Consider the following 26,969-nt stretch of genomic DNA (forward strand, 5'->3'; position numbering starts at 1 on the left):
CTCCTTCACTCCCACACCACTTCCTCCATTGATCTCTTCCCTTCTGCACATTCTTGAGCCATTTTTCCTAAAAACCCTAGTTTTGGCCTTCTTCTCTATTAATTGCTAAACCTACCCAACAGCACATAGAGATTTGCATACCCAAACACAAAATACATACATATAACATAAGAAATATGTGCAGCTCAAAGGCCAAGGTGACCTTAGGGATTGAAGTCACACCCATTGTGGCTAGAATCAATGGCAGGCCAGTCCTTCAGCCTAATTGCAACCGGGTTCCTAGCCTAGACCGGCGTGGTTCGATTAAGAAAATATCGACACCACCACCACCTCCACTACCATTGCCAACTTCTTCTGCAAGTATTACTAGTCCTAGAACTACCAACAAGGCAGCTTCATCTTTGTTAACACCTCCCATTTCTCCCAAGTCAAAGTCCCCAAGGCCACCAGCAATCAAGAGAGGAAATGACCCTAATGGCCTCAATTCGAGTTCCGAAAAAGTTGTGACACCAGGAGGAACCACAAGAGCTAAGATTTTGGAGAGGAAGAAGTCCAAGAGTTTCAAGAGCGCTAGCGTTGGTGTTGATGTTGATGCTGCTGATCATAATCATGGAGGTTTTGGTAATGGTGGATTCTCTGCTTCTAATATCGAGGCGTCGTTGAGTTATTCCTCTTCTTTGATCACCGAGGCACCTGGCAGCATTGCTGCTGGGAGGAGGGAACAGATGGCGCTTCAGCATGCACAACGGAAGATGAGGATTGCCCATTACGGCAGGTCAAAGTCTGCCAACTTTGAAGGGGTTGTTCCTGTTGATGCTTCTGGTAATGTAGAAGCCAAGGCAGCTGAAGAAGAGAAAAGGTGCAGCTTTATCACGGCTAATTCAGGTAATTTATAATCCTTAAATTATATTATTGGACTTAATTTGTGAAATGAAAATTATAAATAATGTTCCTAATTAACTGATTATTAATTGTTTTATTTTAATTTTATCTTTATCCTCAGATCCCATCTATGTTGCTTACCATGATGAAGAATGGGGAGTTCCTGTCCATGATGACAAGTAAGTCCAATTGAGCCTCTTTTGGACAAAAAAAAAAAAAAAAATTGAACCGCTGTACTTAATGTTCCTCTGATAATATAACTGATCAAGAACAGATAGGGTGAATACCAGACTGAAAAAGTAGTCATTATATTTTCCTTTTTACTCATTTGGTTTCAATTTATTCATGTTGCAGGATGTTGTTTGAACTGCTTGTGTTAACTGGAGCTCAAGTTGGCTCAGATTGGACTTCCATTTTGAAAAAACGTCAAGATTTCAGGTGATGCCTTGATTTTGTCATGCAAATTTTTACCAACAAAAATTAACGGGTGTATACAACGTTCTTCTTACAATAATTGATCACGTAACAAATTAGGATGAATGCAGGACCGATGATGTAGTCATTTGTCTTTTTTTTACTATCATGCTTCTTCTCATTAGGTAGATGGGATCAAACATGTATGTTTCTGAAAAACTGCATTTTTATATACATTCCACCACTGCAGGGATGCATTTTCAGGATTTGATGCAGAAACTGTGGCAAATTTAAGTGACAAACAGATGATGTCAATTGCTTCAGAATATGGCATTGAAATCAGCAGGATCCGAGGGGTTGTCGACAACTCTAACAGAATTCTTGAGGTAAAAATACTAAGGAAGCATCAAAATCTGCAATTTCTTGCCTTTTGTCCTCTTATCAAATCTTTTCCATCTAATCTGTCCCCTTCTTTTAAGGACCATTTTTTTTTTCCTGATCAATGATCACGCCTTCTTTTTATGGACTTGTTAAAGAACATTTTCATTAGTTTAAGAAAACCCATGAAAATAATGTAATGTTATTCAAGAGAATACTGCCTTGACCATCATTAACATCTTACTTTTATTCTTTTTTAGTTAAAGCATAATCTATGATTCTTTTCTTCTATTGTTTGGTGAAAAGCTTGACTGGTGCGGCATTCCAGCTGTTGTCCATGATGTTTGCAATATATAACTACAATAAAGAATTATTATTGACGTTTTGAATAATTATATGTATTCATCTTTCAGTGTAGGGTATTAGTTTGGAACGTTAGTAACAACTTTTTCTGCAAATATTATAATATATATATATATATATATATATATATATATATCTTTTTCTTTTAACACTTGGAAAAGCTAATATGGCTTAGTTTAGTAGTTGTACTTAAGTGTTGTATTTATACTAATGAACTCAATTTTTTTTATAATTACTTGCAGATCAAGAAGGAATTTGGATCATTTGACAAGTACATCTGGGGATTTGTCAATGAAAAACCCATCTCACCACAATATAAATTAGGCTACAAAATCCCAGTGAAGACATCCAAATCAGAGTTGATCAGCAGAGACATGGTTAGGAGGGGATTTAGGTTTGTGGGTCCAACAGTTGTTCATTCATTCATGCAAGCCTCAGGCCTCACGAACGACCATCTGATCACTTGCCACAGCCACCTCCGATGCACCTTATTGGCCGCCTGCCGTCCCACATTGGAAGAAATTCTGTAGAATTATTGACATCAAAGAGAGAAAAAGAAGAAGAAAACCATGGACAAAATTATAAACCCTAATGCGTTCGGTGATTAATATGTTAGAGATGTGTGTGCATATAGTTTGCTAACCATATCGAAGAAAAAAAAATAGTAGTTACTTGTGATGGTTGTGAATTGTGTGTACAATGTAGATTAGAGGAAAGGTTTGTGACTAGATATGTGAGATTTTAGTTAGGGTGTCGAAAATGCATCAACAGTCATGATTCATGATTAGTATCGAGAATCTATCATTAATGGTTCAGATTCGCATGCATAGACCGACTGATTTTAGTATTCATAATTTCTTTTAATTAATGTTTGAACTAGGCAGAGGTGATTGATAATTGGAGATAAAAGAAAGGTTTGGGATGGAGGGTGGTGGTGTAGTGGGAGCTGAAGGAGGAGACAGACATCATGTGCATATGCATTTGGGAGGCAAGGCATGTGTTGGATGTGTCAGTTTTTTGCTTTCTATTTCCATGTGACCCATCAAACTCTGAATGATTTGAATTCCTTTAACAGGCTGTGTGGGATACTACCATCATGTGTATCTCTCAATTGCTCTGGTAATTGAGTTATTAGTGTTTTTTTGTAACTCCTTTTTTTTGCTTTGGGGGAATATTATACCCCATTGTATTCTTGGATTTGATGTGAGAGGTTTTGAGTGTTTTTTTTTTGAATCGATTGGCATGTACTTCTGTTCTGATTGCTGACTGGTGACTAATAATATATATACCTTTTTTAAATAGTTTTTTTTTTTTTTTTTTTTTCCTTCCAATAGAAAAAGATTAGGTGAGATCAGCACTTTAAACGGTCTCGTACGAGACACCTACCTTTCCCTAAGGGGGAGGACTATTACATCCAGAAACTCTCCGCCCTCCTGCCCGCCAAAGGGAGAGGACCTTTTTAAAATGTTTATTTACTAAATAAGTTAGGTATCTTCTTCTTAGTGTTAATTTTCAAAAAGGTTTGCTTGACATTTTGAAGGGCAGTCTGGACATTGGATGGCTTGAATAAGAATGGGTGTTCAAGTGCAATAATTGAGAGGATAGGAAGTGGTATGTATGTTTGGACAAAGTAGAGGGCTTCACATGATTAGTGTTGACAATGGAATTATATAATGGACCTTATTATTTTGTACACTTACTTTTATTATTTGAAGTTAGACTAGTAAGAGTGAGAAAAATGGTTTGAATGCAAATTGAAATGAGTCAGAGAAGAATACTGTATTCACCAGGGCAATTTAGAACTTGTAAATTTTGTACTTAAGCGAAAAATAAAGTTATTTATAGTATGTGCTAAATGTTCAAGTGAATCAACGTAAACCTTCTCTATTTCTAATGAAACTTGTAAAATATGGAAAAAAAAAAGTGAAGGAAGGAGGACAAGCAATTTGTAAGCAAAAACCACCATGCGTAATTGCGCACTTAAGTTTTGGTTAAAGGAAAAAAAAATATAAAAGTAAGTAACTAAATTCTTATATCTTTAAAGAGTATCTCCAACGAACCTGTTAAAATTAAATACCTCCGGAGTCATTATTTATTGGTTGCAAAGAAAAGGAGCATGCTTATGCAGCTTTGGACTGGTATTCTCAAAGTTTAACCTATGCGGGGTGCAAAACCCCTAGTTTATGTTTGGTAGGCTGGTTGGAACAGGTTGTGATTAATTCAAATGAATATGAGTCCAATTCTTTGTTTATTGTGTTAAAATGTGAGATGAATATGATTAGACATAATGAGTTATGAATTCATAATATAGTGAGTTATCTAACCTATCTTTATACATGGGTTACAAGTCATATATTACAAATCTTTGCCAATCTGATTTTATCTAAAGGCCTAATCATATCCAGCCCACCAAATGGGCCTCTAAGTCTTGCTACTGTTCTTATGGCAGAGGCAGAAGCTCTTTCCACTTAAATAATAAATGGAATATTTTTGCTCACCACCCTTAAGTGATAGTGATGCTTACCATCTTATTTATCATTATTGGAAAAGTTTAAATTTTGAGATCTATGTAGTGGATAAACACAAATCTTAAAATTTAAACTCATCAAATAGTAATAAGTAGAGTGGCGACCATTACCATAATTTGAAGGAGTTACACAAAAAAGCACTCAATAAAAAGAGCCACATGCCAATTTAACATGCGCTTAGGGCCACGTTTTAGAACTTGGCACGAGTGTGCTTATGCAAGAATGCAAGTGCAAGTAAAACCAAGGTTTGATATGCTTTAGCTAGTTGAGGAGTGTTACAAATTTTTTTAAAATCCTGATTAAGTACACATAAAATATCATATACTCATTTATAATCTTGATTGAACACTATAATTTTTAAATAATTTAAAACTACACATATCTATTTTTTTTCTCCTCAAACCTAAGACTTCTCATGTACATGTAAAAAGAAATATTATTAGACTGTAATATTAAATAGTTTAATCACGCATATATTGAAAACAAAAAACAAAATAAAAGACAAAGGCCACATGTATGAGTGAAAACAAATTCTATGTTGGGCCTTCTAGCCAGGTTATATTCCAGCCCAGGCAAGAAGGAGCCAGGTCTCGAACGGTAATAGCAGGTTTTGCAGGGCTGAACAGGATTTAACAATAAGCCCGGATCTTCTTCTCCAATAACCGAACCAGCCCAGGGCCGGACCGCCGGAGGGGCCTGTAGAAAAAATCTGAACCGCCGCATATTTCCAGGACTCTCTACTTTCTCTCTCCCCTTCAAATTAATTCCATCGTCACTTTCCCTCTCTCTCCCAATCTCTCCTCCCATTTGTCCCCTTCTCTCCTTTTTCCTATGAACTCTGATCGATCCTTCCAAAAGTAGGGCACACCACAAAACCTAATCCCCACCTGATACACCGAAACGATGCCGCTTTTCGTCTCCGACGAGGACTTCTCCCGCCACGGCAACGACGCCGTTTGGGTGGCGGAAAAGGCCGACGCCTATATTCGGGACCTGCAGAGGGAGCTAGAGACCGTCAAGGCCCAGAACGACGCTGCTTCCATCACGGCCGAGCAGACCTGCTCCCTCCTCGAGCAGAAGTATCTCTCCATCTCCGAAGAATTCTCCAAGCTCGAGTCTCGATACGCCCAGCTTCAGTCCTCCCTCGACAGCCGCCTCTCTGAGGTCGCCGAGCTCCAGTCCCAGAAGCACCAGCTCCATCTCCAATCCGTACGAAGCTCGATTCTGCTTTCAATTGTTTTTCCATTCTGTTGCTTTCTGCTTTAGGGTTTGCATGAACAAATTATCGCGTTTATTAATGCTTTTGAGTAGGTTACTATAGTTATATCCTACAATTCTATGCTTGTTGGGTTTTCGTTTTCGGTTTTCGTACGTATGAATATTTTTTATCTTGGTGTATTGATGTGTTTGGTCGTGCGTTGCTGTGTGTTCAGATTGGGAAGGATGGGGAGATAGAGAGGCTTAAGGCGGAGGTGTCGGAATTGCACAAATCGAAGAGGCAGTTGATAGAGTTGGTGGAGCAGAAGGACTTGGAGATTAGTGAAAAGAATGCCACCATCAAGTCTTATATCGACAGGATTGTAAGCTTTCTTGCATTTTCCCATTTGGCATTTACGAGGTGGAAGTTGAAACCTTTATCTGCCATACATTTAGTGACATTTTCACCTCCTCTTTATTGATTCTGAAGGTATTATCTTCTGACAATGCCGCTCAAAGGGAGGCTCGTTTGAGCGAAGCCGAGGCAGAATTAGCACGCACCAAGGCTGCATCTACTCGTCTATCACAGGTCAATCCTAAGTAAAATTTATTTATAGTTCACGTAAAAAAATGAATCTTTTTTTTAGTTTGCCATTCCACTATCTCTTATGCTGCTACATTTTAGTTAGAAAGTTGCTCACCGTTGGAAAATAATGTTAAGAGTGGTGGCTAAGTTGGTCAGGACTAAGTAGTAGGTCCCTGCTATATTTCAACATCTTCTGGAGCATAAATGTGTTTACCATGCCAAATCTTATAATTTACAGGAGAAAGAACTTATTGAAAGGCATAATGTCTGGCTTAATGACGAGTTAACAGAGAAAGTTGACAGTCTCATTCGGCTTCGTAGAACGCATGCTGATGTTGAGGCAGATTTGTCTTCTAAACTTGCAGATGTAAGTGTAATTCTAACTATGACAGTAGATTCTCTATGTTTTATGTGGGCATATATAAAGCATAATGTTGAGGCAGATTTGTTTTATACAGACAGGGCATATGTCTTAGTAAGCATGCCTATACACATATATTTTTGTATTTACTTCTTTGTGAATGTACTTGATTTTTAATATTTTTAGGTTGAGAGACAATTCAATGATTGCTCTAGCTCTTTAAAATGGAACAAGCAAAGAGTGAGCGAATTAGAAGCCAAGCTAACGTCTTTGCAGGAGGTGGGGATACATTCCATTTGGTGTTTAAAATATGTTTCGTGTGGCTCTTTAGTTATGTCTGAACTGATTTGTTCATACTTATTTCACACTTATAGGAGCTACACTCATCTAAAGATGCTACTGCAGCCAATGAAGAGCGATTAACTGCTGAACTCTCAACAGTGAGTTCCTTGAAATGTCTTTTATATTAAAATTTATTTTATTTAGCCATATGTTCGACTGGAGACGATGTGAATTGAGCTTTATATGTTATTAGTTAATAAAGCATTGGTAACTGGTTTTCTTCTTTGAGAATGTGGAAGACTAGTTACTTGTATGACAATAGTTGGCTTTTGTAATGACTTATTTTGTTATATTTAATGTGAAAATTTGTTGTTTTTGCAGTTAAATAAGCTTGTTGAACTATACAAAGAAAGTTCTGAGGAATGGTCCAAAAAGGCAGGAGAGCTTGAAGGTGTGATCAAGGCTTTGGAGGTGATAATTTCTCGGTTAATCTTGTTTGTCTTTATATTATTTTTTATTTGGAGTTTCTGTACTATAATTTTCTGTGTGCTATCATGTAGACACATTTGAATCAAGTGAAAAATGATTACAAGGAAAAACTTGAAAGGGTAGAGTCTGCAAGAAATCAATTTGAGAAGGTAGATGTGTTTCTTCCCCTATTCCCATTGATGGGTTTAATATTTTTAAATTTTCATGAGCATAGTTATTCTGCAATTTTTTTGGGTATGATGATATGATTCGAAGTATGCCATAATTTACTTTGTTGTTCTATTTCTGAGAATATATATTTTATTTATCTACTGGTGATGGGACATTGCTTGTAATTGTTTTTTCCCTTGTTATAATGTCGTCGGCCCTGTTTATTTTCTCTGGACGTCCAGACAAAAAGGTGTGTGAGTTTCATTATGGTGTTTAGTTTAGTAAAGGCAGTGCGTAACAATTTCTCTGTTATTTTTGGCCCTTTTGGGTTGTGATGAGTATAGGAAGCAGCAGATCTGAAAGCGAAACTTGAAAAATGTGAAGCAGAAATCGAAGCTAGCAGGAAATCAAATGAGCTTAATCTTCTTCCACTCAGTAGTTTTAGCACAGAAGCGTATGTCCAACTTTATAGTGGTCAAAGAATTTTTGGTTTGTAGCTCTTAGAAGACTAGTAATACGCAGGCATCTATTCTGTCTTATTTGATTTTTATGTTGCAGATGGATGAATTCATTTGAATCCCCTGACATTATAGAGGCTGATCGAGCAGTTGTCCCAAAGATTCCTGCTGGTGTTTCAGGAACAGCATTAGCAGCTTCACTTCTGCGGGATGGCTGGAGTGTAAGTAGTTATTTCAATATATTGCGAGTCATATTCTGTCATCTCTTCAGTTTATTGTTTGTAGTTTATTTCTTGACTTTTCAACTTAATGCCTCCCCTCCTTACATAGCTTGCAAAAATGTATGCGAAGTACCAAGAGGCTGTTGATGCCTTTCGTCATGAGCAGTTGGGAAGGAAGGAGTCTGAGGCAGTCTTGCAACGGGTATGATCTACATTGTGATTTATAATATGTCCTCTCTTCAGGAATGGATGATACTCAATATAGTGCCTGTGTTTGTTGAACTTGCATAAACTTGTGGGACTTGTGTTGCATACAGACTTTGATTTCTCAACAAAAGCTTATTATCAAATTATTAATACGTCCCCTCTTTAGGAATGGACAATACTCAACATAGTGCCTCTTTTTGTTGAACTTGCATAAAATTGTATGACGTGTTTACACACAATTTTTTTTTTCCTGATAAACCTTTTGTCAAATTACTAACCCAATTTTTTGTGTTAGGCTGATATACGTCTGTGTTGACTCCGATTATTGCAGGTTCTATTTGAATTGGAGGAGAAAGCGGAAGTCATTTTAGATGAAAGAGGTATATTCTTATATATATATATATACATATTATATAGGAGGTATATTCTTATATTGGTAGCAGTCATGTTTTACTATTGCTATCAATGATCATCTTTCTCAGCATCAGGAATTGAGACATTATATTCTATTGTTTGACATTTTGTGTTTGAGAAGTCTATTGCATGCTAGGATGAGGAGCAAAAATGTAAATTATAGAAATGTTTTATGCGGTATATGAATAGGCATTCCCCTGGATTACTAAAACTCCAACGAGTGATGCTTTATTAGCTCTGAACAGCCATTATAAAGAACAAAGCACATTTGTTGCCTCCCTGAGCAGGTTTGTACATCTCAATTGTGAGCCCAATTTCAGTTGCAACAACGCCATTTGCCGTCTTTAGGTCCTTCACTGTTAGGCTATACAAAAAAGAGTTGGACTTCTGGTTTACAAGTTTGGCACCTCATCTAGTTGTTCTGGACAATTTCTACTGCTGCGTAATTTGTTCATATAAATGTCCACGTTTAAGCTAACAAGAGCACAAGAAAAGATCTATTATTTTTACTTCTGATTGATCATATGATTGAACCATGTGTTTATTATTAAAAAACAAATTACAACATACTATTTGTTGTACTGAAATTATTGTTGTCATCTATGCAGTTGAACATGAGAGAATGGTTGAGGCATATTCTTTGATCAACCAGAAATTGCAGAACTCGATTTCTGAACAGGCATACTTGGAGAAGACCATCCAGGACTTAAAGGTCTTTGATGTTATCCTGATTTTTGAGATACTTCTTTTTTCTCTGCCATATCTACTTATGCATTTCTTTTCCAGGCTGAGGTAAGGAAGCATGAGCGTGACTACACGTTTGCACGAAAAGAGATTGCTGATCTCCAGCGAGAGGTAATAGAAAAGCGCAGACTGATAATAAGATGCGTTATCGTTTGATTGACTATTCTTTAAAAAAATCTTGTCTTTGGCTTGTCTATAAAGTGGCAATGTTATATAACCTTCATCTGTTCAATGTACCAGTAGTAAAAATACTCTATACAGATCATCATCCACATTTTACTAACTAATCAGGCCTTTCAGTGGATCATGGTAAAACATTACGCATGAACATTAACTTGTATCACACCGTATCCATATCCGTATCTATGCTTCGTAGGTATCACAAGATAATTCACTATATTAATCAAATACCCATTGTTATATTTCAAGATGATGTGCTCTTATTTGTCTCTAGATTTATATCATTTTGGTTAAGAATAGTCTAGTGTGACTCATTTAAAGTCTTTCTGATTATGTCTTCTTTTACATTCTGAATTTGTTTTTAGAATTGTAAGAACATTCGATCATTTTTGTTAGTAAAAAATATCATGTTAAAATTTATCAAATTCGTAGTAGTTAATATAAATAATATTCAATCAATGGATGTATACGATTTATGCATGATATAATTTTACAATGTAAGTTTGGGAATTTCATGACACTTAATAATACACATGCATCAATATGCTATTGTACTAAATCCAGTGCTTGTATGCATTTTGCCTGACTACACTGCATGATGTTTTACAATATAACCTGTTGCCATAGTTTGTGGTGTCCATTATCTTTCAATGTCTATTAGAAAATACACTCCTGCTAATTGCAAAAATGTTTGAGCTTGATTGGTCACGATGAGTTTAAATTTTGTGCTTTTTTGTTTTATTCCATTATTTAATTATCTTGTGTTCTATGGTAACCTGTAGGTTACAATCCTTCTGAAGGAATGCCGTGATATACAGCTTTGTGGGATATCATCTGGTCATGATAGTCATGACTATGGTACTGTTGCCGCTGTTGAGATGAACACTGAATCTGAGTCTGAGAGGGTCATATCTGAACATCTTGTAAGCTTGATGCTCATTTTCTTTAATTTGACACTCACAACATGTGGTTTTTTTTTTTTTTTTTTTTTTTTTTTGTATGGCTGATTTTATCTAATTTCTTTTGGGTATAACAATGCAAACAGTTGACCTTCAAGGACATAAATGGACTAGTTGATCAGAATACGCAGCTCAGGAGCCTTGTTCGCAATCTTTCTGACCGGCTTGAAAATAGGGAAATGGAGTTCAAGGTTGGTCTGAGTTTCAATGTTTGTCAGTATGGAGCTTGTTTGTTTAGCTTAGTAGTTAGTACTACCACCTTGGCTTGTGAAAACTATTTGATGAGTTGGTGTGAATCTTGAACTACAGGAGAATTTTGAAATGGAGATAAAGAAACACAATGATGAAGCTGCCTCTAGAGTTGCGGCAGTGTTACAAAGAGCTGAAGAGCAAGGGCGCATGATTGAATCCCTTCACGCCTCTGTAAGCTCTTCTTAAGCCTTCTGAGGAGCAAGGGCGCACATATTTGTCGCTTTTACTATTTTTTTTTTATAAACTTTTTGTGATGGAAATCACATACTGATAATGAAAGGATTGACCTGCCTCTTGCATCTTCATAATTTCTACCTAGGTTGCAATGTACAAAAGGCTATATGAAGAGGAGCATAAACTTCATTCGTCTGGTCCTCGTATAGAAGAGGCTGCTCCAGGTCTGCCTCTCGCAAACTACATATTTTTCAAAAAAGTCTGAAAATCAAAGGAAGTACAATTCATAAATATGCTCCCTCTCTCTCTCTCTCTCTCTCTACATATATATACGCACATATAGACCTCTAAAAAGGCTGTGACTATCTTCAGATTCGCCAGTAGATGGAGTAGTATTGTAAATTGAGACGTATTTTACTTCAATGCAAAAAGGTACCGTGGTACAACTTACTTATTGTTTTTTGCAGAAGAAAGGAGAACTGACGTAAAGCTTCTCCTTGAGAGTTCTCAGGTATTGTGATCATTGGACATTATCTAAGGAAGTGCATGTCTGGTATTGTTGTTACTTGCTAATCTGTACTGCTATAAAATATGATAGAAAATATATACTAATGTAGGAAGCTACAAGAAAGGCCCAAGACCAGGCTGCAGAACGAGTGAAATGTCTGGAGGAAGATCTGGCAAAGACCAGGTAAACAAATCTGTTAACTGTCCTTCCTCAGAGATGTTTTATTGTAAACTTCATTATGCTTTTCATACGTGCATGTCTCTTGGTATTTATCTAGACTTTTGACCTCTTGTCAAATTTTTCAATAGTTACTATTGTCATAATCCTGCTGCCTACTATTATTTTGACTCGTTACAATAGTATAGTGTAAGTTTCTGCAATGCAGTTTTGCTCTCTTTTTTGGTTAGTTTGTTATAAGCTCTGTCAACCTCATGTATTTAGTTGCCTGTTCAATAATACTTGGTGTTTTATGGTCAGGAGCGAGATCATATCTTTGCGGTCAGAGCGTGACAAGTTGGCTTTGGAAGCAAATTTTTCTCGAGAGAGACTTGAGAGCTTTATGAAGGAATTTGAGCATCAGGTGATCTTTTTTTCGGAATCTGTTACCAAATATTTCTCTCTGCGCATGGTTCGTTTTTATATTTCTATGTGTGTATTTTTTTTTTTTTTATCTTTTTATTGTTTAAGTTAATATTGGCGCAGTGTGATATGACTAATCTCTGTTCAAGTGTTAATTTATGTTTTCTTGTTGGTAATGCATAAATTATCAGAGAAATGAAACAAATGGTGTTTTAGCAAGGAACATTGAGTTCTCTCAGTTGATAGTTGACTACCAACGAAAGCTGCGTGAAAGTTCTGAATCTGTTCAAACTGCTGAGGAGCATACTAGGAAGTTGACCATGGAGGTGACGCTTATTATCTTAGTTTGCAAAGCATGGTCACATTTGAAAGTTCTCACTTTACATCTTGTTTCAATACAGGTTTCTGTTTTGAAGCATGAAAAGGAAATGTTGGAACATGCTGAGAAGCGAGCTTGTGACGAAGTTCGTAGTTTGACGGAAAGGGTCCATAGACTGCAGGCTAGCTTGGACACTATTCAGAGTGCCGAGGAAATTCGTGAGGTAGCTCATTGCACTTTTGTTCTTTTTAAGTTAATTTTTATTGGATGTTTATGTTCGTCCCTCACATCTCATTTATGTATTTGATTTTATATCGTGCAACTACAGGAGGCAAGAGCTGCTGAGAGGAGAAGACAAGAAGAGTATACGAAACAAATAGAGGTATGTACTCATAATGCTCCGCCTTTGGTTTCACCTCTAACTTCACTTGTGTACGTGACGCTCTAGATTTTTTTCTTCCTGGTTGATGGGGTTGTTGTCTATGGGGTTACACTGTTAATTTGATCCATGTGGAAGCGTTCCAATTGAAACCATACTTACGTTAAGGTATGTTATTTAAGGGTGTAAATATTACAAAGTATGATTACATTTTCAGAGGGAGTGGGCTGATGTCAAGAAAGATCTACAAGAAGAGCGAAACAATGCCCGCACTCTCACACTTGACCGTGAGCAGTCCATACAAAACGCCATGAGACAAGTTGAAGAAATGGGAAAAGAGTTGGCTAATGCTTTGCATGCTGTTGCATCTGCTGAGACTAGAGCTGCTGTAGCTGAGGTCTTTTTCCCCTTCATTTTCATATTCTATATATACTCTCCCCTATATGTTTGTAAGTGCAATTTCAATTAGCCCTCAGAATACGCTCATGTATCATTGTTATCCCGTTTAATCTCTATGATTTACAAGTCAAGATTATAAGTTTTTGTTGATAACACAGGCTAAACTGACCGATTTGGACAGAAGGAGTAAATCCTCAGATGTGAAGGTATATTTTCTAATAAGCAGTATTCTTTACATGTTTGAAGTTCTTTTGTGATATATGTCATATTCTTAAACATTTTTCGATTTTCCTTAATACGTACTGACTGATATGGTTTTCCCCTGCATCTCTTTACATATGATGCAGGTTGTTGATGTCGATGGTGGGAGTGTATCTTCCTCCTTGACAAGTGATGAGGTAAGTTCTGCCGTTTACCTGCCTATTTCTTGAATGTTGCCTACCTTTTCTTTGTTAATTGTTTTCCGGGGTTGCCATTTGTAATATAATGCTTCTGTTTTTTCCTTTGGTACTGATATTGATATTTCAAATTTCCATAGATCCAATCTATGCATTTGTTTATTTTCATTTTGTTGACAGTGGTTGTTTTTTATTTGGGAGCATGTACCATTCTTTGTATTGAGTTTGAATCAGTCGATCCTGACATTGACTTGGTTGATTAGGCTTTGGTGGCATTGCATGCTGCAAAGGAAGAGATTGAAAAATTGAGAGAGGAAGTGCAAGCTAACAAGGATCACATGCTACAGGTACTTAGTATTCCTTGACTTGCTTAATATCTTAAAGCCTATTCAAACTTATGATTTATCTCTATTTTAATTTCACAGTATAAGAGCATAGCTCAGGTAAACGAAGATGCATTGAGACAGATGGAATCTGCCCATGAAAACTTCAAGATTGAGGTACTAGTGTGTGTATATGATTTTGGTTGAATTAGTACTCCAACGTCTGTCAGTTGATAGTGAATTATGATCCCAATTACTTTACAGGCTGAAAAACTGAAGAAATCTCTTGAAACCGATCTTCTTTCTCTAAGAGAGAGAGTATCTGAACTTGAATACGAGTGTAGTTTGAAGTCTCAAGAAGTTGCTTCAGCAGCTGCAGGGAAGGAAGAAGCTCTTTCTTCCACTCTATCAGAAATTACAAGTCTAAAGGAAGAAACCTCAACTAAAACGTGGGTTTCTCTTATTTTTCATTATGTCATGAATTTGATTATTCCATTTGGCATCTCATCTCTGTTTTGTTTGTAGTTCCCAAATTGTGTCACTGGAGATTCAGATATCTGCTTTGAAAGAAGACTTGGAGAAAGAACATCAGCGATGGCGTTCTGCTCAGGCCAATTATGAAAGACAGGTTAATCTGCATGTGTTTTTATGCTTTTTCTTGTATAATAAGGTTTGAGTGATTGTTGCTGTTCAATTAGAAAAATGGTTTATAAACTTATCCAAACTGGGACAATTGATGCTCATTGATTCAACTGGTCCAACAGGCCTGTCCTGTCAAGGTTTGAAATGTTGGAGTTTTCTTGGCAGCAGCTTCTTAAAGCCTTTTACTCTATGGGGTCGTGGTTTGATAGTGGGGTTTTTGGTAGATTTTTCTCGTTTACTTGCATTGCTTGTGGGAATTAAATTTTAAGGCTGTGATCGAGTCCAATCAGCTGAATATTTCTTTGAATATGTAAATAAATAAATGTTTTTTCAGAAGTTGTACATGCACTTGTAAATTAGTCGTCAAGGGATCTAATACCCGGATTTATCCCTAATAAAGGATGTCAATCAAACAATGATTTCTAGAACCTTTCCTTCAGCAGCTATTCAGCACTGAGATTGTCATGCTTTACATATATTTTACCCTCATATACATTTTATTCACTGATGGCTAAGGAATGATTCTTTATCTCGGTCAGGTTATCCTCCAGTCGGAGACAATACAGGAGTTGACTAAGACATCGCAGGCTTTGGCTACGCTCCAGGAAGAAGCGTCAGAGTTGCGGAAATTGGCTGACGTACTCAAAAGTGAAAATGTAACTTTACTCTCTCGTGGGAATTGTTGGTTTGCTGCAAGTCTTGTTTGGTTGTGTTATGCAAGCTGATTTTGTTTTATTTTACTTACAGAATGAACTCAAGTCTAAGTGGGAATTTGAGAAGGGAATGTTAGAAGAATCCAAAAATGTTGCCGAGAAGAAGTACAATGAAATCAATGAACAGGTTATTGAAGTGCATATTTAATCTGCTTTTGTTATGATTTGCAGACTGACCTCTTTTCCAGTCAGTTTTATGTCAAAATCTTGAGGTCGAGTAAATTGCTGTTAATAATCTGTACGAGTCAAGTAGTTGAAACCAGGTCCGGTCTTTGATAACCAGTTTTAGGACTTGATACGGAAGATGAAATTTGTGACTGAACTATGCATTTTAGCTGAATTCTGTGCCATATTTGATTTTTTCTCTTTTCATATTCCCTTGTCTTCTTCTGAAGCTCCAACTTTATATGCAGAACAAAATACTGCACAGTCAACTTGAGGCATTGCACATTCAACTGACTGATAGAGATCGTGGTTCAGTTGGAACTTCTGCAAGCAATGCTCCAGATACTTCTGGTGATGCTGGTTTACAAAATGTGATAGGTTATCTTCGACGGACAAAAGAAATTGTAAGTTATTTTTGCTGCTATCAATATCCTCTCTTAACAGGCAGAGACATATATAGTATAATTTGATAGTATTATTGTTTTCAACTTGACAGGCAGAGACAGAGATTTCCTTATTGAAACAAGAAAAACTTCGATTACAGTCACAAGTGAGTTTGTAAAAGGCGTTTTCTTTTGCTTATCCACCTTTATTTGTTATTTTATACAAATGGAAAAATGAGGTTGTGATTAAACTTTAACTCTTGACATGAAAAAAGCCTAGTAAATGTTGCCGTGTTGTCGTAGAAATTTTCATGAGGTCTTTTTGTTTTTATTCCAATCATGTGATGGTACTATGTGTTCCTGCATTTAGCCTGAGGATGTTTGTCTGTTGTGATTTTTGTATTTCTTATGTGTTATCATGGTTATTCATCGGTCCTTGGTTGAATTCATGCACTCATTTTATATTTGCTTTTGTAGCTTGAGAGTGCCCTCAAGGCTTCAGAAACAGCCAAGTCATCACTTCATGCTGAGCGCACGAATTCAAGATCAATGTTCACGGAGGAGGAAATGAAATCCTTGCAACTACAGGTTAGTTTCATTTCGTCGTGTACTATTGTTCTCAAAGTTCAGATGTATATTATGCTTCTTAGCTGTTATCCTATATCTCGTTCCATTATTTTGTTGTACTGTAGTGCTTCTCAAACCTCATGTGCAGTGTCAGTATATTCCACACAAGTGTCTGACCTTTGTTTTATTTGACACTGAACTCTCTATTCTGTGTTTCTGTGGACATTGCACAGCAGACTATTTTGAGATTATATCCCAATACCTACTATTTCCCCCTTCTAACTTTATGCTGTCATGATGAAATGTCTTTGCAGGTTAGAGAAATTAACTTACTTCGTGAAAGCAATATCCAACTCAGAGAAGAAAACAAGCACAATTTTGAGGAATGCCAGGTATTTGAATATTTTGACTGCTGAAAGTCCTTATTTGAGGATTCTCTCTGTTTAGATAATTGTTTTTCATCCATGTAAATGTGACTCATTTTTTTTTTTATTTTGTTTCAGAAATTGCGTGAAATATCACAAAAAGCTAATGCTGAGACTGAGAACCTAGAGAGATTGCTACAGGAGAGACAGATTGAGTTGGAAGCCTGTAAGAAAGAAATTGAAATGCGAAAGTCAGAGAAAGAACACTCAGAACAGAGGGTTCGTGAGGTATTGATCTTGGAACTGCTTTCTGTCTCTCTTTTGCACTTGCATCTAGTAATTGCAAAACTATATGTTAACAGTCCATGATGGGGGATTCTCTCTCTCTCTAGGATTTTGTCTTATTCTGAGAACTATACACTATGAACTATCCCTGCACACTTCAACCTAGTATATGTTGAAAACCCCGTTCACTGGACCTTATTCTTAGATATAACCAACGGCAATAGACTCAACTAGCAAATATAGAAATACTTAGAAAACACACCAGAAATTATACTGGTTCGGCAGAACTTATGCCTACGTCCAGTTGTGATTTCCCTAGGTAGAGAAATCACTGCTTCTTAGATTAATAATAGAGATTACAGAACTTATGCAAACCCTAGAACTAATCTCAAACCTTCCTGCTGTTTTGCTGTTTTTCTTCTACTGAAAAAACAGCCTTGCCGCACCCTATTTATAGATATAGGGTTGGCTTACATGTCCTTTACAGATTATAATTCCTATTGTAAGTGGAATAGGAAATTAGACTTCCTTTCCAATTCCAAATAGACTTCTAGGATTTCTACATTGAATAGGAAACTAAGATTCTTTCCTAACCCTAAGTGGAGAAGAATTGGTGCACCTTTTCCTAAAACAATCCTAGACAGAAAAGGACATAATTTACGAACCAAAAACTAACAATCTCCACCTTGGTGAGTCAAACCAAGTCTTGATCGTTTGCACCCCAGAGTATCTTTGAACCTTCTTGAAGTAGCTCTGGAAAAACTTCAAGAGTCTTCACCTTGGCAACTTCCTTCTTGCCTCATTTGCACCTCAGGTGAGGAGGTGCTCCACTTTAATCAATCAACGAGATTGATCAAGTTCAAACAATGCTTGAACTTCTTGGCCGGCACTATCTTTGTAAGGAAATCTGCGGCATTGTCATCCGTATGAACCTTTTCAATCCAAATTTCCTTAGACTCCACCCAATCTCTGATTCTGTGATATCTTGCTTCAATGTGCTTTGATCTTCCAGAAAAAACCTGATTCTTTGCCAAATGAATGGCACTTTGACTATCACACTTAAGCTTCACACAATCTTGAGTGATTCCCATTTGACTTACCAAGCCACTAAGCCAAATTGCTTCCTTTCCAGCTTCGGCCAATGCAATGTACTCTGCCTCTGTGGTCGATAAAGCTGTAATCGGTTGCAGTAGTGCTCTCCAACTGATTGGTCCTCCTGCGCATGTAAACACATAACCAGAAGTTGACCTTCTCTTGTCCAAATCCCCTGCATAATCGGCATCCACATATCCTAACACCCCTGCATTTTCCTTTTGCTTTTCAAACATAATCCTTTGTCGCCAAGAACCCTTCAAATAACGCAAAATCCACTTGACTACATCCCAATGTTGCTTTCTTGGATTTGCCATGTATCTGGAAACGACACTGATTGCTTGAGCTATGTCAGGACGTGTGCATACCATTGCATACATGAGGCAGCCCACGGCATTAGCATAAGGCACCTTCTTCATTTCTTGTTGCTCTTCCTCGGAAGTAGGACACTGTTGTCCACTTAACTTGAAGTGAGCTGCCAAAGGAGTTGAAACTACCTTTGCTTCTTGCATGTTGAACTTCTCAAGAACCTTCTGAATATACTTGGCTTGTGATATCCAAATCCTTCCAGCGGTCCTATCTCTCTGAATTTCCATGCCAAGGATCTTCTGTGCGGCACCTAGATCCTTCATGTCGAACTCCTCGCTCAACATCTTTTTCAAGTCTTGAATTCTAGACTTGTCTTGACAAGCAATTAACATGTCATCCACATATAGCAATAGCAATATGATCATCCCATCTTGGAACACATGATAGTACACACAACAGTCATACAAACACCTTCTAAAATTAATTTTCAGCATGAATGAATCAAACCTTTTGTACCACTGTCTTGGAGACTGTTTCAGGCCATACAGGGACTTCCTTAGCTGACATACTAGGTTTTCTTTCCCATATTCAACAAACCCTTCTGGTTGAGCCATGAATATCGTCTCCTCTAAATCCCCATGAAGAAACGCTGTCTTCACATCCATCTGCTCAATCTCCATGTCATGCTGAGCTGCCATTGCTAAAAGCAATCGGATAGAAGTATGCTTGACTACAGGTGAAAAGATCTCATCATAATCCACCCCTTCCCTTTGTGAGTACCCCTTAGCCATGAGCCTTGCTTTGAATCTCACGGCATCTTGTTCATGTAGTCCTTCCTTTTTTCTAAATACCCACTTGCATCCAACTAGCTTTCTGTCTTTGGGTTTAGGAACCAACTCCCAAACGGAGTTCTTGTAAAGAGACTCCATTTCCTCTGTCATAGCACTTATCCAACTATCTCGCTCATCACTTGCTATAGCTTCTCGATAAGTGGTCGGATCTCCTTGACTAATGTTAAGAGCATAATTAACTTCGTTTTGGTCAAACCCAAACCTGTCAAGCTTCTTCTTGTTCCGCTTAGGTCTGTCCAGTGCTATGCATCTTTGGAATGCAGGTGGATTGTTGGGTGGAGTTTGACTCCTTTGGGATATCTGACGGATTGGAGTACCTTCAATCTGTCCTGTTTCTTGCTCCACCTGATTCCTAACTGGTGAATGATGCTGATGCTCTTCTTCTTCCTCAAAACCATCAGATTCGGCCTCTTGCTCAATTTGCTCCACCTGAGCTTCTTCTTCATCTGAGCTGATTAATGGAATCTTTGTTGCTTCAATTCCAGCATCATCCTTCTTCTCCCTACTGCTCTCAACTTTATTCAGAGGCATGGTTGTCTCATCAAAGACAACATCTCGACTGACAACCTTTTTCTTGTTGTTGAAATCCCAAAGCTTGTAACCCTTCACTCCTTTTTCAAAACCTAGGAATATGCAATGTATAGACTTCGGTTTGAGCTTGGACCTTTCATCACTTGGAATATGTGCATAAGCACTACAGCCGAATACCCTGAGCTTGGAATAATCCACCGGCTTCTCAGACCATACCTCTTCTGCACTCTTAAAGCCGAGAACTGTAGATGGTGATCTGTTAATCAAATAACTTGCATGATTAACAGCTTCTGCCCAAAAACTATCAGGCAATCCTGCATGAAATCGCATGCTCCTTTCTCTCTCCATGAGAGTTCGGTTCATCCTCTCAGCAGCTCCATTTTGTTGGGGATTCTTCTTTACTGTGAAGTGCCTTATGATGCCTTCCTGCTTGCAGTAATCAATGAACTCATTACTTGTATATTCACCTCCATTGTCACTTCTCAGATACTTGATCTTTCTTTCGGTTTGATTCTCGGTTTCTGTTTTCCATTCCTTGAACTTTGCAAAAACCTCGGATTTCTGCTTCATGAAATAAATCCAAACCTTCCTAGAAAAATCATCCATGAAAGTAACAAAATACCTGGCTCCACCATTTGATTTAGTTGGAGCAGGACCCCAAACATCTGAGTGAATATAGCTGAGTTGCTCCTTACTTCGGCTATCTGCACTGCTACTTGCGAATGATACCTTTCTTTGCTTCCCAAGAACACAGTATTCACAAAAGTCCAGTTTGCAAGCTGACACGCCTTCCAACAGGCCTTGCTTGTGTAATTCTTGCAATCCCTTCTGGCTTATGTGCCCGAGCCTATGATGCCATAGTTCGGTCTTGTCTTCTATACTTTGATTTACAGAAACAGCTGCTCCCCCGACTATAGTGGTCCCAATTAACTTATACAACTTATTGGGTTGTAGGTCACCCCGCATTACCACTAGTGATCCTTTGGTTACCCTGAGTCTTCCTTTTTTAGACTTGTACCCATAACCGGCCTCATCTAAAGTGCCCAAGGAAATCAAATTCTTTCTTAGTCTAGGGACATACCTGACGTTCCCTAAAGCTCGTATCATCCCATCGAACATTCTGATTCGAACAGTGCCTATTCCTCTTACAGGACATGAAGAATCATCCCCCATTAAGACTTCCCCGCTGCTGACTTCTTTGAAAGTATCGAACCATTCTTTTTCTGCACACATATGAAACGTGCATCCAGTATCCAAAATCCAATTGGAAGCCTTGGAGCCCGATGTTACCGAAAGAAGTTCCCCGTCACTCTCATGTTCGGTGACTGCACTAGCGGAACCTGAGCTTCCTTCCATCTTGGCTTTCTTTTCTTTCCAAATCTTGCAGTTCCTCTTCCAATGATCGGCTGAACCACATTCGAAGCAACCTTCCTTCTTTTCCTTTTTCTTCTTGGATTTTGACCTACCTCTGTTGCCAGTTTTCTCTTCTCTTGTCTTTTCCCGCCCCCTCTCCTTGCCTTTGGCATAAAGGCCTTGAGAGCTTTCAGTTATATCATCTAGTTTAGCATATGACTGAAGAGCTTGAATTACGTCTTCAAGCTTCAAGGACTCTTTTCCAAACATTAGAGTTGTTCGAAAGTGCTTGAAAGACGAAGGTAGAGACCTTAGCAGGATGATAGCCATATCATCATCTTTGTAAGTTTCTTCGACTTTCTGAAGATTAGCTATGCAATTCTGGAACCTGCACACGTGATCTTCAATATCACCTCCTTCTTCTAGTCGAAGCCCGAATAGTTCATCCTTTAGAAACAGTTTATTGGACACGGTTTTTCCCATATAAACATTCTCCAATTTTTCCCATGCTTCCTGGGCAGACATCTTTTCGGTGATGTGTGACCGAACTGATCTTGTGAGATGGATCTCGATGGAACTCTTGGCCTTCTTGAGAACCTTATTCCATGCTGCTTCTGTCATGCTTTCCGGCTTCTTACCATCAAGTGCATCATCCAAATCCTGCTGTATCAGTACGTTCTTCATCATCCTTTGCCAGTCCGTGAAGTCATCCTTGCCGTCAAAGGGTTTTAACGCAGGTCCTTGATCCGCATTCATCTTCCCTTTTAACATCGTAGAACACCTTGATCCTAGCTCTTGATACCAATTGTTGAAAACCCCGTTCACTGGACCTTATTCTTAGATATAACCAACGGCAATAGACTCAACTAGCAAATATAGAAATACTTAGAAAACACACCAGAAATTATACTGGTTCGGCAGAACTTATGCCTACGTCCAGTTGTGATTTCCCTAGGTAGAGAAATCACTGCTTCTTAGATTAATAATAGAGATTACAGAACTTATGCAGACCCTAGAACTAATCTCAAACCTTCCTGCTGTTTTGCTGTTTTTCTTCTACTGAAAAAACAGCCTTGCCGCACCCTATTTATAGATATAGGGTTGGCTTACATGTCCTTTACAGATTATAGTTCCTATTGTAAGTGGAATAGGAAATTAGACTTCCTTTCCAATTCCAAATAGACTTCTAGGATTTCTACATTGAATAGGAAACTAAGATTCTTTCCTAACCCTAAGTGGAGAAGAATTGGTGCACCTTTTCCTAAAACAATCCTAGACAGAAAAGGACATAATTTACGAACCAAAAACTAACAGTATAAACATAGACATACGTAGTAATAGTCCAGAGAGCTAGATTTCAATAATTGTATATCTATGCCTGGTAGCTGAAAGAGTCATTTGGACTTTAATACCATTAGAAAAGTTGTACAGTCTGCCGATTTTGTGGCAGTACCTGCTGCAGATATATGTAGGCATGCGCTTAGTAAATAAACACATCCAATATTCTAATGTACTCTCTTTCTTGAAGCTACTTGAAAGATATAGAAACATTGATGTTCAAGATTATGATCGCACAAAGGAGGATGTTCGTCAGTTGCAGGTAGGCTGACACCTTTATAAGCAATGTTAATTGCTTTAAGCTTGCTTTGCTCCTGTTAGTTATTATATCTTCGCCTTTTATACTGAAATTTTATCGTTGATATGTGTGAATCCTTGTCCACTTAAAAAAGATGTTGAAAAGCGTTACAAATTACGGGTGTATTTTAACCTATTGTTGATGTTTTATCAAATGGTTATGTAACTTATGTTAATGCATGCGATAAACTTCCAACTTGTTTGTGCCTTTTTTGGTTTAGTTTTTTATTTTGATTATCTGTACATTAATTATGTGAGTAGGGCAACAAACTATGGTGTGCGTCCATTAGTATCTTACTTTGTTTCAGTTCCCTTCAAATGTTTATATGATTTCTTGTTCGTACTTTTATCATTGTTACTGTATACATCTTTATTTTATTTTCATTATTTATGTCCGAAGAAAAAATTGGAGGAGAAGGATTCTCAAATAGTAGAAGTCAGGAAACTTCTTTCAGAAAAGTTGGAGACTGTATCACGTCTGGAGCGAGATATTGCTAACTCCAGATTGGAACTGACTCAGATGGAGAAGAGAATGAGTGACGCTTTGCAAGTTGAGGTACATCTTAGTTTCTGTATTCTATGACCAGATTTGGAGAAGTGCTTGCCATTGGATTTCTTATGCAATTCTGATGTATACCCTTCCCATGGCTTCCTTGCACAGGCAAGTCTAAAATCAGATATCGAGAAGCAAAGGAAGATCACTGCTCAGTATAAGGTTTTTAAAAGTTTCATGTCCTTTATAAGGAACAATTGTTACCTGAAATTAATTGCATATATTATATGTAATCCTCTCTTGACTAGTTTTGACATTTGGAGTTGTGCTTATAAGGTGAAAACTTTTCTTATTTGTTGGTTGGTGATTAACATTCATTAATTCTGCAGAGGAGGCTTGAGATGTTCTCAAGGGAAAAAGAGACCCTTTCAAAAGAAAAGGAGACACTATCAAAGGAAAGGGAGGAACTGAGCAAGGAGAATCAAGCTCTTTCTAGACAGCTGGAGGAACTCAAATTAGGTAAGTTTAAACCATCCATCAGTCCTTTTCCACTCATTCGTGATATATATTATAATCCACTCATCTATCTGTTTCTGTTATTTGACTGTATCTTACAGCGAAACGAGCATCAGGGGATACTACCGGGGAGCAGGCAATTAGGGAAGAGAAAGACCAGAAAATTCAGGTTGAACTTAATAGACATTTTTGCTTTTCTGTATCTCTTTGACCTCGTTAGCAAGTTGTGACTTATTTACTATGATCGCCAGCTTCTGGAAAAGCATTTGGAGAGGCAGAGAGAGGAGCTGAGAAAGGAGAGGGACGAAAATCGTATGGAGAAAGCAATGCGCAAGAAGATGGAGAAGGCTGTAACGGATTCCTATACTAATGTTGACCAGGTTTTCTATCTGTCCATTGTAGTAAATTCCATATCAGTTAAAGCATTCTACCAGTATATCCTAGGGTTTACTTCTGGAATTCAGCTGGACATGTTCTTAGTACTTTAATCTCAATGTGGATATAAGCTGTACTACGAAGTGATGCATGTGATGTTTTTTGCTTTAGGACAAGACGAAGTTCATGAATGAACTCGAGAAGCATAAGCAGGCTCTGAAGCAGCTTTCAGAAGAGCTTGAAAAGCTAAAACATGCAAAAGACAGTCTCCCTGAGGTATGATTGTTATTTATCAAACCGGAAAGCAGATTCCTTTCACTCCCCTTATGAGTACTTATATTCTAACTTCTTTTACGTACTTTGTTCATCATATTTCAAAACCATGTTTTATACTTGCTATTTCACCTCGGTTTGTTTTAATAGTATATTCCATGTATCTCAGGGCACCTCAGTTGTTCAACAACTATCGGGAACCATACTGGATGGTCTTGCTGCTGCCTACAGCTTAGCTGTCGAAAATTTTGAAAAGACAGCACGTTCAGTTCACAATGAGTTTGGAGCTCACGGTGTTCTGGCAAACACTCCTCCAGTTGCAGATACTTCATTAGTGGCTACCTCTGGTACTTTTGTTGAGCAATTCTTTTTATACTGAGGATTGGTGTACTTCATTTTTTATTTCCATCGTTTATTTTGTAAATGCTGCTAGTTCTTTATTCATGTGTAAATTCGTTAACCTTTGTGTGCCATGCAGGTACTGCTCAAGCACCCACTGTTGTGCCTTCAACGAGTCCTGTGAAGGGCTTAGTATCCAAAGCGACTGAAGAAAGCGCAAAGAGAACCACTTTGCCCAAAACCAATGTTGAAACTCGCAAACCAGGAAGGAGATTGGTTAGGCCCCGTCTTGTAAGACCTGAAGAACCACAAGGTGATGTAGAGATGTCAGAGATGGAAGGGACCCGCAATGGGGGCAAACAAGCGCCATCGAATGAAATGGAAGTTCAAGGCAATGCTACTTTGACACAACCGCTGCTTCGGAAACGTCTGGCTTCTTCATCTACTTCTGAGTCCCGTGAGGAAACAAATAATCAAGGGGAAATTTGTCCTGATGTGGCAGCACCTGTGTCAAAGAAGTCCAAAGGTTCAGATTCTCCACAGGGGAGTGAAGGGCAGCCATCTACTATTTCGGAGAATCTTGGGAGTGTTCCAGTCAAAGATGAACCCTTAGACATCGCTGTTGATTTGCCGCAAGGTTCAAATGAGGAAGCTGCTGTTGATGCTGAGAAAGAAGAAACTGAGACTGCTGGGGAGAAGGTTGAAGAGCCAAATGAAGGACAGTTTGATGGTTCGAGTCAAATTGAATCACAACCTGAGAAGGATAGTGATTTAGTGGAGAATGTGGATGGGTCAGATGGAAAAGATATGCCATCACACGATGGAGCCAAAGATCAGGTTGAGCTGGAGCAACAGTCCAGTGATTTTGGAGGAGACCGAGAAGAGGGAGAGCTGGTCCCTGATATTTCTGAGCTTGAAGGTGGTGATACGATGGCCAGTCCTGAAATAGGGGAAGTTCAACCTGAACCTGTAACAACTCCCGAGGCTTCCCCAGCTAGGGGCGATGATTATGGTGTTGCTGCTGGTTCTGTTGTGGATATCGGTGAGGTTAATTCTCCAGAGATTCTTAATGATGAGAAAAATGATGACATTGATGCAACTGAAGAAACCGCTGATGGTTCCGATAAGTCAATTGATGGTAATGACCAAACTGCGATGGAGACTGATCATGCTGCCGAAGCTACCTCAGTAATCGTGGATACCACTTCAACAGGTGCCGAAGCTACCTCAGTAATCGTGGATACCACTTCAACAGGTACCACATCGGAAGTTAGCATTTCAAAACAAACTAGTCCCAGTCTTGCAGCAGAAGAGGTGAGACAGGTGTCTCCAGTGACTAATCCGTCAACTACCATAAATATAACAGAACGAGCCGTGGTGAATGCACGCCGAAGACAACAGGCAAGAGGGCTTTCAACATCACCAAGCCCAGGTCGTGGTGGACCAGCTGGAAGACAAGGTGGGAGACCTGGACGCGGACGCGGACGCGGACGATCTCGTGGGTCAACATCTGGCGATCAAGGGTGAGACCAAAATTCATAAGAAATTTACGCTTTATCCCCCATACTGCCATTGAAAGGGCAAATTTTTTTTCGATGTTCGAAAATTGGATATAGATTTTGGAAAGATGTTAGTTGGAGGATAAGTGTTTTGATGTTCAGTGAGTAGTATGTAAATCCATTTTTGCTTCCTCGACGATGGAGCACCTGCCTAATGTTTTGCATAGTGTACTTTCTTGTTGCGGGAAGGACACGAACACGACCTGTTTCGCTCCTTATATTATTAACGTTTACCAAGTTTCATTTGGACTATCATAGTTCTGCCTTTCGTGTTGGAGTTCTGCCTGGTTTTTCGGAAATGGTTGGTCTCAAACTTTCCGGCTACCTCATCGCTTCAGCGGAGTGGATTGAGTCACTCAACATTTTTGTGGTGAAAAAG

General features: G+C 38.3%; 2 protein-coding genes across 3 annotated transcripts; both read left to right on the top strand.

Annotated features, from left to right (window-relative positions):
- LOC137729873 (uncharacterized) lies at positions 1 to 3,336 on the top strand. The gene is made up of 5 exons (XM_068468923.2): positions 1 to 885; positions 1,004 to 1,061; positions 1,237 to 1,320; positions 1,547 to 1,682; positions 2,280 to 3,336. The coding sequence occupies exons 1-5, from the start codon at positions 177 to 179 to the stop codon at positions 2,565 to 2,567; spliced, it is 1,275 nt and encodes a 424-aa protein (XP_068325024.2). The 5' UTR covers positions 1 to 176; the 3' UTR covers positions 2,568 to 3,336.
- Positions 3,337 to 5,151: 1,815 nt separating this feature from the next.
- Positions 5,152 to 26,833, top strand: LOC137728781 (nuclear-pore anchor). Of its 2 annotated transcripts, none has more exons than XM_068467543.2 (47): positions 5,152 to 5,774; positions 5,999 to 6,145; positions 6,253 to 6,351; positions 6,587 to 6,715; positions 6,896 to 6,988; positions 7,084 to 7,149; positions 7,373 to 7,462; positions 7,552 to 7,629; positions 7,975 to 8,084; positions 8,189 to 8,309; positions 8,419 to 8,511; positions 8,848 to 8,896; positions 9,539 to 9,642; positions 9,717 to 9,785; positions 10,637 to 10,777; positions 10,900 to 11,004; positions 11,123 to 11,236; positions 11,385 to 11,463; positions 11,707 to 11,750; positions 11,857 to 11,930; positions 12,225 to 12,327; positions 12,518 to 12,652; positions 12,728 to 12,868; positions 12,974 to 13,027; positions 13,242 to 13,421; positions 13,582 to 13,629; positions 13,771 to 13,821; positions 14,085 to 14,168; positions 14,247 to 14,321; positions 14,409 to 14,593; positions 14,670 to 14,772; positions 15,326 to 15,442; positions 15,534 to 15,626; positions 15,913 to 16,068; positions 16,161 to 16,214; positions 16,525 to 16,635; positions 16,929 to 17,006; positions 17,118 to 17,267; positions 22,929 to 23,000; positions 23,436 to 23,591; positions 23,697 to 23,750; positions 23,918 to 24,047; positions 24,146 to 24,213; positions 24,296 to 24,424; positions 24,591 to 24,695; positions 24,862 to 25,039; positions 25,171 to 26,833. In XM_068467543.2, the coding sequence occupies exons 1-47, from the start codon at positions 5,469 to 5,471 to the stop codon at positions 26,556 to 26,558; spliced, it is 6,309 nt and encodes a 2,102-aa protein (XP_068323644.2). In that variant the 5' UTR covers positions 5,152 to 5,468; the 3' UTR covers positions 26,559 to 26,833. The 2 variants fall into 2 exon arrangements, with proteins under 2 accessions (XP_068323644.2, XP_088534679.1); XM_088678553.1 differs by having other exon boundaries at positions 11,710 to 11,750.
- The last annotated feature ends 136 nt before the right edge of the window (positions 26,834 to 26,969 follow it).

This window comes from Pyrus communis, chromosome 10 (assembly GCF_041283825.1).
Source record: "Pyrus communis isolate YQ-2024b chromosome 10, ASM4128382v1, whole genome shotgun sequence".
Classification (NCBI taxonomy): Eukaryota; Viridiplantae; Streptophyta; class Magnoliopsida; order Rosales; family Rosaceae; genus Pyrus; species Pyrus communis.

Excerpts from the sequence above, each read along its gene's own strand:
- LOC137729873 (XM_068468923.2), top strand. The coding sequence starts at position 177 with ATGTGCAGCTCAAAGGCCAAGGTGACCTTAGGGATTGAAGTCACACCC. Across the intron at positions 1,062-1,236 it reads GTTCCTGTCCATGATGACAA|GATGTTGTTTGAACTGCTTG; the intron begins GTAAGTCCAATT and ends TTCATGTTGCAG. Across the intron at positions 1,321-1,546 it reads AAAAAACGTCAAGATTTCAG|GGATGCATTTTCAGGATTTG; the intron begins GTGATGCCTTGA and ends CCACCACTGCAG.
- LOC137728781 (XM_068467543.2), top strand. The coding sequence starts at position 5,469 with ATGCCGCTTTTCGTCTCCGACGAGGACTTCTCCCGCCACGGCAACGAC. Across the intron at positions 13,422-13,581 it reads CTAGAGCTGCTGTAGCTGAG|GCTAAACTGACCGATTTGGA; the intron begins GTCTTTTTCCCC and ends TTGATAACACAG. Across the intron at positions 16,215-16,524 it reads AACTTCGATTACAGTCACAA|CTTGAGAGTGCCCTCAAGGC; the intron begins GTGAGTTTGTAA and ends TTGCTTTTGTAG.